We start from the raw sequence: 9,594 nt of genomic DNA on the forward strand, positions 1-9,594 counted from the left end.
GGAGCACCACACCTACCCCCTCACTGGGGCTCCACACCCGCCCCCTCACTGGGGCCACAGGGTTTCCCTCCCCAGTGGGGGCTCAGGTGGCCATAGCCATGCCTGGCTCTCTTGTACCCCCAGTATTGTGAGGGCTAGGGGTTAAGGTACCCCGACGCACGATTCACCAGGGTAGTAACTGGCTTGGTATTTCCTGGGGGCTCCCGCACCACTGGGAGTCCCACCAGGCCACCCACTCCCAGCAGGGTGCAGTTTTAGGTCATGCCCAGGACCAGGAGCCTCCAAACCATCCCCTTAAGCTCCTGCCCTTACTTCTAAGATGTTGCATACAGACTTGCAGCCAAACAATGTTTCTGCCTGGCCTGCCAGCAACAAACTGCTCTGTTTATATAGGCAGCCAGAGACCTAAAATGGCCACTGCAATCAAGTACCTGCTGGCTGCTTGCCTCAGCCCTTAAAGTGGCAGGCACCAACAGTGCCCTGCCACAGTCACCAATTCCATGTTACTGAATCCACCAGTGCCCTAAATCAGCTCTTCTCAGCAATGCTGTGGGATATGACCCATTTTTGACTCAAAGTAATCTTATTAGAATGTTGGTTAATTTTTCCTATAACAATTGTGTGATTATTGAAAAAGCCATATGTTTTTGTGTAGAAAATTCTTGAAAAATTAGGCATTGTGCAAGAAACTGAAGTGACCATATGGTTTGCTTGTCTCTGCACTTACAAACTAATTCCAGCTGTTATATCCTGTAGGTAAAATTGACTTAAATATATATACTTACACAAGTGTGCGCATAAATCTACAAAAATAGATGCAGCTTATCTTTGGACTGCTATACACTGCACAATTTTAGGTATACAAGGAAATATACTTTGTTTGATCCAGCAAAAATAACTTGTATGATCTAGTGTTCAAAGACATTCACTAAAGATAGGGTGCTCTTAAGAGTTTCACTCCACAGCTCCCCTGTTTCTTCCTACAAATTTCATCTTTAATAGAAGGATCTGAACAGCCCTAAACTAATCTATGTAGACTATTTTCTGAACTTAAAAGCAGAGATAGATGATAGAAAAAAGAAACTAATAATGTGGACAATATAAAATGACTAAGGGTATATCTGCATCATTTCCCTGGTATGCCGAACACGGATATAAGGCAGTATAAGCCACTCCAGGGGGCATCGTCCGTGACCCCTATTAATTCTACTAGAAATCTCAGGAGCAATGGGACCATGCCTGGACCTACTTCAGAGCCTCAGGTTCATACATGTAGAGCAAGAACAGAGTGGAGGAGCATCTTTGAAAAACACACTTCCTAGACCACCAGAGAAGTATGTGGATACCCTGTAACACTTAATGCTGAACACCTTCTAGAATGAGTCTCTGAACAAGCAAATGTGGTTTCATATCCACTGCAGTTTGTCCACATCCTCATCAATATTAAATGAAGGCACATTTTACAAATGACTTGTATTTTTTTTTCAAAAGGCACCAACAGTTATTAGACCACGGTCTATAACTGATACCATCTTAGCTGAAGATGTAAATTTATTAGCCAGTGTAGCAGCTAATTTCCAGCTTTCACATCCATAAGACAAGATGGAAATAACATTTGAGTTGAAAATATGTAGTTTGGTCTTTAGACTTTTGATGACCAAATCTTATTTAAACTGTTGAATGTATTTACCACTTTGCCAATTTTTTTCTAGATATCTCCACTGACTTTTACATTATTGTCAAGAAATGTGAATTGACACATCTTACATTTCCTTTTCATTCTAATGTAATGTTTCAGTTGAAACATAATGAAGTTCTTGTTTAGGTTTTTTTTTTACTTAAGAGTTTTGGTGCTGGGTTTGTTTGTTTGGGTGGGGGGTTAATGCAGTACTTTGATTGTAAAGCCCTATGTTGTCAGCAAAATTCTAAGCCTGTTAGAATATTGTTATTAACCCATTAAATGCCTGATTAATTCTCATCAAAACTTTTTTCACAATGAAGTCTATGGCATTGTTAAATAGGTGAGATGAGAGGCATCTTCCCTTGACACCAGTTTAACTTTTGCTTAAATTACAGTGTTGCCAACTCTTATGTCACGTCCAGATGAGCACGAATGTTAGTTTCCCCAGGGACAACTAGCAGTAGGATACCTTGTGCCACTGCTGGTTGTCCCCAGGGACTGCACATGCCACACACCCTCTGGCGCGCAGCAGGTTACCTCGGGTGGGGTAGGGGATGCTGGGGCCAGCAGGTTACCTTGGGTGGGGCAGGGGATGCTGCAGTTGAAATGCAGGTGTATAGCTGTATTTCTGAACCTGGAATTGCCTCTGTAGCTTTGCCCAGGATAAAGTTTTTGCCAGTGACACATAAAAGTTAAATTCTGGTAGTGGCAGAGCTTACCATAATTGTTCCCTAATATGTATTAGGAAGAAAAAAAAACTGCTAAGAGTATATCGTAGCTCTACAGAAAGTATGTTTTCAGCAGTATCTATTTCTAGGCAGGATATACCTAGGGATTTAAAGTCATCAAAACAATCATGCCAGCATGTGTATCACTCACCAAATTCATTATACACATCTAAGAGCTGAAAATAAATTCTTCCCAATTCTTTTACTAGTTGGTAGCTTTTCACCAAAGAGGAACTACTAAGTTGGTAAAAAGCTTATAGGATTTTTTCTTTTTTTGTAAACATTTCCTTGTAGTAGAAACTTCTTAAATTGGTTTCTTCCCTAAAACTGTTCAATTTTCCTAGAAAAAATCTTTTGCAGCCAGAAGTTTTCACCAAGTTATTTCACCAGGAAATTTTATATGTGTTCTTTTGTGTGCCAGACCAGAATTCCACAACAGTTTTTTTATTGGCATCTCATTGTAGAACATACTGTATCATTTGACCTAACAATTCCAAACCTGCTAAGCATTTATGAAATAGGGAAAAAAAACCTGAACACCTACTATTTTGTACTCCTTTAATCAAACATGACATAACCTAAATCGAAGGTTCCCAACCACCAGGCTGAGGCCCAGTACGGGGCCACTAAGGGTTGGCTGCCAGGTCGTGGCACGAGCCCCCCACTCAGACCCTTGTCTGTGTGCTTGGGCAAACGGCTTCCGCCCCTGGCAGTCACATGCAGGGTTAAAGCTGGGCGATGGGGCATCCCTGGGAAGGAGGCAGCCAGCTTCATGCACCCCGTCCTGCTCCCGTGCTGGTCTTCAGCATAAAAAAAGTTGGGAACCACTGAGCTAAATAACCTAATTTCAGTCCCTATACTGGATGTGAGCAAAAGCAGAGGGAAGAATGAACTGTAAAAAAATGCTTGAATCAGCTAAGGGAAGGAGGGAACGAGGCAATGAGGGATGGATTGTTGACAGCTCTCAAGGCTACAGCTGATTAGAAATTTTAATTGGAAAAAAAAACGACCAAAAATAGAAGCATGTTTCCAGAGAAAAATGTACATCTTTCTAACAATGCCCAGGTTGTGTTTACCCTATATGGGACTAGCTCTGTTATTCAAGGAAGTCACAGAACTCAGTCTCCCCAGAAAAATGTGAGGAAACAGTCTGCAATAGATTTCATGTTAGGAACTGGGTACTTAGTTGATAGTAATCACAGTATATGTACTGTTGCTGTAATTCCCAAACAAACATCAAGCGCTTTCTTCCATTCATATCTCAACTTTTGAAAGGAGTGGATGTCTTAATGGCTATCTAGTACTAGGAGTGTCTGTCTTAATGGCTTAATGTCTGTCTTAATGGCTTAATACTCCACATCCACCAATGCAGGCAGGTCAAGTGGGAACCATATAGAGCTCAACCCCCATTTAGGAGCTTAAATAATGGCCAGGTTTACAAAGCACCAACAGCTCCTATTGAGATGGCCAAATTGTTGACTTTTCGAGTTTTTTTTTGAAGTCTGGCCCAAACTATGATCTCTGTCAATCTAAATCCTAAATGGACTGGCATTTATACTTTCAGTTAGTAGAAACAACCTTATTCCATATTTCCTCTTTGGTTTGTTTTTTTACAAGGAAAGTCAGAAGCCTAGAACAAGTTCCTCAGCACAGTGTCATTTTTATCCTACGAACCCATCTTGGGGCTATCCAGCCAGCAGATCAGTTCCCAGAATAAATTATGGAAGTCTGAATCCTTCTCTACTTTATGCTTGCTGGCTGTAGATATTGAGAAGTGATCTGAAAGCCTGAGTGTAAATATGCCCTAGGCATATTCCATTTCCTCAGACACTGCTCCTTTCTCCTGGAGATTAGAAGCAGCTATTATAGGAACCACTGACCTGCCTGTAAGTACCCTGGCAGATGTTATGTTTATTGCACTATTAACATGTTAATTAGGAGTGTGTGAAGCAGGCCCTATTCGATTCAGATTCAGCCTGAATCAGGGACGGTGATTCCATTTGTTGAATTGGACTTGTGAATTCAAGTCTTATTGACCCATAGCACCAAAACTGTGAATCCATATAACACTGGTTTTAGAAATTCAAAATCCAAAATTTTCTTATTTTAGATGTAGGGTAGGAGAAAGTGGGTGGTTTTATAAGAATTTTATTACTTGTTTTGTTTTGCTGGAAAATGCTAATTTGTTAAATCAAAAAGTGTTTCATTATTGGTTTGACCAATTTCCAGTGAAGCCCAAACAAGGCTTCAGGAGGGTTTCTGCCAGTTCCAGTGATAACCTGCCACGTGGACTGCCCCCAAATCCCCAAGGCTTCCCAGTTCCCTGCTTTCTGCAGTGGAACCAGGGATCTAGAAGCCTTGACTTGAAACACATCTCTTAAGAGTTTCTGAGCTTCTACCTTCATGATATAGGATTAATGCCTGCCTCCCACTTCAGTGGAACATACAAGGGGAACAGCAAGGTAGTGTTGATCTGGACTAATGTGGCCCTTCCCCACCCTACTACTTCCATGAAGGAGCAGAAGACCCTGGGCAGTATCCTTAAGAGCCAGTCATGAAGGGTCATGTGCTCTACTGCCACAAGACCAGCCATGGTGATTCTTAAGGGTGCTGTACAAGGTCGTCTATTCCATCCAGTAGGACTGCTTTGTTGTGATTACAGAACTACCTCACGTGTAAATTTGAGGGTGATTTTTATTATTCTTTTTTAAAGTAACAAGGTTGACAATATAATGGTTTTCTAAAGTACTCCTCACAGGTCTCCTGGGCAGATGCATAGTTCCCCTATACTTTCAATGGGGAGCAACTACACAGGTTATGCAACCCAGAGTTTAATTCAATTTTGCCCTGAAGAGCCAGACATCTCTCCCATTCATTTCAATGAGCATTGAGATGCCTCCAGAGACAGCTCCTCTGTTACACAGAAGGTTCCTGGCTCTCCCTTCATTTCAGTGGGGAATTTTAACTTGTGCCAAGATGCATTTGTCTGATTATAGTTCGACTTCTCTACAATAGCATAAGGGATACATGTCTTAGCAGGACTTGCTTCACCAGATTCAGCAGCATAAGGATCCCAAAAATTTAGTGATTAGAACACTTGTCCCAGACAAGGAAGACCCCTTGATTTGGGTGGCACAAGGTGCCTGCATGAGATGCTACTGCGCAGTTGTTACTGTGCATTTATTTAGTATTTATATAAAAAAGCATTAAATAAATGTGCAGTAGCGCTGGCTAACATCTTTTAGGTAAGGCCAGTGCACAGTAGCCTAATCATACTGCACAGTAGCATATTAGCACTGTCCGTGCTGTGGCACACTACTGTGCAGTATTTTTTGGCTACTGCACAGTCAGCGTTTCATTTAGACACACCCTTAGATACCTAAAAACTCTGTAAACATCACTTCTGTATCTTAGAGGGGAGAATTCTATTTCACTGCTATGTTCTTCATTCAAATGAAAGAGCAGTGGTGGACAGCATTTGCTTCCCTGGGAAGCCCTTTGTTCCTTTTCAGTTTGTCTGGGAAATCCTATGTGTTCCTGTTCAGACAGCTGCTCACCTGCAGTTCATCTATCCTAGCTACCCATCAGCAGGTCTGACCATGTCTATGTTCCTGTACAAATACTCCTACAAAGACATTTCCCCTTTTATTCTTATTGGATTGCCAACAGCTGCCAAAAGGAGCTTCAGTCACACTGCACAGACAGGCAGGGTCAGATTAACCCTTTTGTGGGCCCTAGGCAAACAAACTCATGGGCTCTGGGCACCCCTCCACCCCACCCTAGTGCTACCGCCCACAGGGAGTGGGGTCAGAGCCCCTACTAGGAAGCAGCCACCTCAGTGGTGAGGCCAATGGAGGGGAGGGGAAGGGAAAGGAAGGGAGATGGATGGGGCTATTCACACTGCCGCCATGGAGGGAAGGACCGGGGCCCCCACAGCTCAGGGCCTAGACATATGCCTAGTTTGCTTATGTGTTAAACCAGCCTTTCAGATAGGATCAATCATTATGCCTAACAGTGACACTAAAAACCATTCAAAGAAGCTTAGTAGACAGATCTTCAATCCATGTCTTTCAAATTCTGAACTGAACAGTTCTAATCCTTCCTCATCTAAGGCTAAGCTTACCAGTTAAGATGTCAATAGTAAGCTCCTGCCCCAAAACAATTCAAACAAAACCCAGCAGACTAAACTTTAACATTTAGGTGGTGAAAAATTCAGAAAATAAAATTGTCAAAAAAGTCTCATTTTCAAGCTACTTGTTCCAGTAGTAGAACCAAAATATTGCAAGTAAAAGCATGTGTTTGAGGCATATCAGTGAAGTTGCATCACTCTATAACAAATCATTTCTGAGAACCTTCTTTCTCCTTCATGTGAATATACTAGTTTGCAACTGATTCGGGTGTTCATGAAAATGGATTTTTTTTTTCTCCTCAGGATGGAAAGTAAGAACCTTCTCTTTGGCTTTCTTCTCTACTGCATTTTGCTGACAACTACCTATTCTCATATGGTAATTGAGGAAAACACAGAACAGAGTCTGGCAAACAGCAACAAAATGAATCTCCCAGACCTCCCACCCATCTCAATAGTAGGTTAGTAAACTCTGCCACTTGGCAGCATGCTAATGAGTTTTGCAGAAAGAAGTATGTTTATAAACTAACACGGAGTAATTTGACACAGTTTTTCCATCTAAATCAGATAATGTGGTGTTTTGAAGAATAACAAAATGTTACATTGTTGGTGTGAACTCCAGTAGCAATGTCAGCCAAGATGTCACAGCACAAAAGTTTGGCAGGCCTCTCAAATTTCCAAAACAAATGGAACTGAACAAATATGTTGTCAGTATCACATAATTGCTTCCATTGCAGTCTTTTAGTTCAATGGTTTCCAACCTGTGGCCCTCAGACCGAACATTTATCTAATGATGATAAATTCAGTTGCATAGCAACCAAACTGTATTTTGGTTTTGCTTTTTGGGTTTGTTTGTTCTTCTAATCCTTGGGCATGTGGTTGCTGCATGTAAGCACCTTCATTTGCTACCACAGGCCCTGATTTTTCTGTTACCCCTTACCTCTTATCTTCTTTTACACCTGAGCAGTCTGTGCAGAAAAAGCTATCTAATCAAAATGGCACCAATTTACACCAATTTTACTCACTTTGCATTGAAGCAAATGTCAACATATTTTAAAATCTATTGGGTACAGCTACACATGCACTTTACTGCAGAATAGACTAATTAGCTCTGCAGTAAAGCATCACAGTCTAAACATGCACCAGTATTAGGGTGCAGTAAACTAATTAATTCCACCAGAGGATACTGTCGGGGACAGTAATATCTCATGACGGATAGGGCTGTGCAAAGCTTTGGGTGCTGATTTGATTTGGAGGATATTCGGCCCAATTCAGTGGTCAAATCTCTGAATCGAATCAGGGGACCAAATAAAAGGTCTGAATCAATTTGAAGCTCTCCGAATCTATTCAGAAAAGATTTGGAGAGCTTTGACGATTCGGGCAGTCCCCACCTGCTGCAGCAAGGAGCTGGACCCGGACCCCGAGCTGCTAAGTAGGGGCCAGGGGAAGAGGGGGGATGAAGAATTGGGGACGGGGCATGAGAGGACCCCTGCCAGGCCCCAGCCCCTGCCTACTCCCCAAGCCCCCCTGACCTCTGCCTGCTATCCCAGCCCCCACACTCCCCATGACTGGCCCCAGCTCCCAGCCCTTTAAAAAAAAGCCCCTACAAATCAGGTGGGGGCCAATCCATGTTGCCCCCTACTGCCCAACACCACATAGGGAGCTCTGCCATGAGCCCCCTGTCCCACGCTCGCTCCCCCAGCCCTTTCCATGGCAGCCCCACCCACCCAAGCTCCCGGCCCTTTAAGAGAAAAAAAACCCCTCTCGCTGTATTCACTGGCTTTTTCAGGAGCCTTGCAGCTATGGGGGACTTTTGCAGAGCTCCCCATGTGGCATGGGGCAGTGGGGGGCCAGTGGGGAATGCTCCCTGCTGAGCAGGAGTCGGTGAGTGAGGTGTTTTTTGGCTTTTTCAGTTTTTTTAAATGGCTGGGTTGGGTGGCGCAGCAATGGGGGAGCAGGGGGAGTGGGTGGGGGTTGTGGGGCTCATGGCTGAGTCTCCCACATGGTGTTGGGCAGTGGGGGGTAGCACACCCCACCTGGCAGAAGCCAGTGAGCTGGGGCTTTATTTTTTCAAGGAGCTGGGACCTGGGGCATGCGGGGTAGCTATTAAGAGTGGGCAGGGGATGGGGCCTGTGTGATTCAGCGATTCAGCTAACTTGGCAACAGCCAAATTGATTTGGGACAGTGATTCAAATCACCAATTGAATCACTGTCCCCCGAATCAGCCAAATCTGAATTCAAAACAAGTACTGGCCACTTCACACAAGCCTAATGACTACACAAAAATGCACACGTAAATGGTAACTGAAGGTGTACATTGCATCTACTCAGCCCAGCCAGCCAGGGGCCTGCTCTGTCGTGGATCAAATTGCGGCTGTCCTGGTTGCATGTGTAGATGCTGAAACCAGAAACAGTTGACTCCAGCGTGAACTACTCCAAAATTTATTGCATCACATTATTTGCACATGTAGATGCACCAACTGTGTTTCTGTAAAGATGGCTGGTAAGAAAAGGCTTCCAGATTTTAAGAACACACAGCTCTGCAAAATCAGGCCACTTTATTTCTTACCAGAAAAAAAAGAGAAATGAACCATATGTATATCCCAGTAGCATGACTAAAGGTGTCTGAGCAAAGCACCAGCCCTGGGTGCCAATTTAGAGAGGTTGCCAGAAAAGTGACCTGCACCGCTGCAGCAGCAGCTCAAATGCAGGGAGCCCACATCATGGAAGCACTAGCCAGGATCTTTGATTCTCCAGGGTCAGGTAAGACTCTTATGGCAATGGCCTTCACTTGGCTCCCACATTCCATCCTCTTCTCCAGTATCTCTGCCTAGGGCACAAAAATTGCTAATTATATCTCTGGTATACTCCTACATAAAAACAATATATTGTTTATCATAAGAGACAAATACAACTTGTGAGAGAAATTGACTTAATTCGGCTTTTCCTGTGCCTTTTTTTTCAAGAATTAACAAAAGCATCCCGGAAGATAAGTAGGAAAGAAGCAGAAAAGAAAATCTCTTCCAAGGTGGGTGATTGCTTTCCAAATGTTGTCAGAT

General features: G+C 43.2%; 1 protein-coding gene across 6 annotated transcripts in view; it reads left to right on the forward strand.

Moving 5' to 3' along the window:
* ASIP (agouti signaling protein) overlaps positions 1–9,594 on the forward strand; it is a 70,609-nt gene that overhangs the window by 40,115 nt on the left and 20,900 nt on the right. For 4 of the 6 annotated variants that reach the window (XM_090020893.1, XM_090020890.1, XM_090020889.1 and 1 more), the window contains 2 exons: positions 6,842–6,996; positions 9,502–9,563. In XM_090020893.1, coding sequence (XP_089877019.1) covers positions 6,843–6,996; positions 9,502–9,563 — 216 coding nt within the window. In that variant the 5' untranslated portion in view covers position 6,842. Of the gene's footprint in view, positions 1–6,797; positions 6,997–9,501; positions 9,564–9,594 lie in introns of those variants that run through there. The other 2 variants (XM_090020888.1, XM_090020894.1) reach the window with 1 other exon arrangement.

The sequence above is a fragment of the Crocodylus siamensis genome, chromosome 10 (genome assembly GCF_052110815.1).
Source record: "Crocodylus siamensis isolate JL-2025a chromosome 10, ASM5211081v1, whole genome shotgun sequence".
Taxonomy (NCBI): Eukaryota; Metazoa; Chordata; order Crocodylia; family Crocodylidae; genus Crocodylus; species Crocodylus siamensis.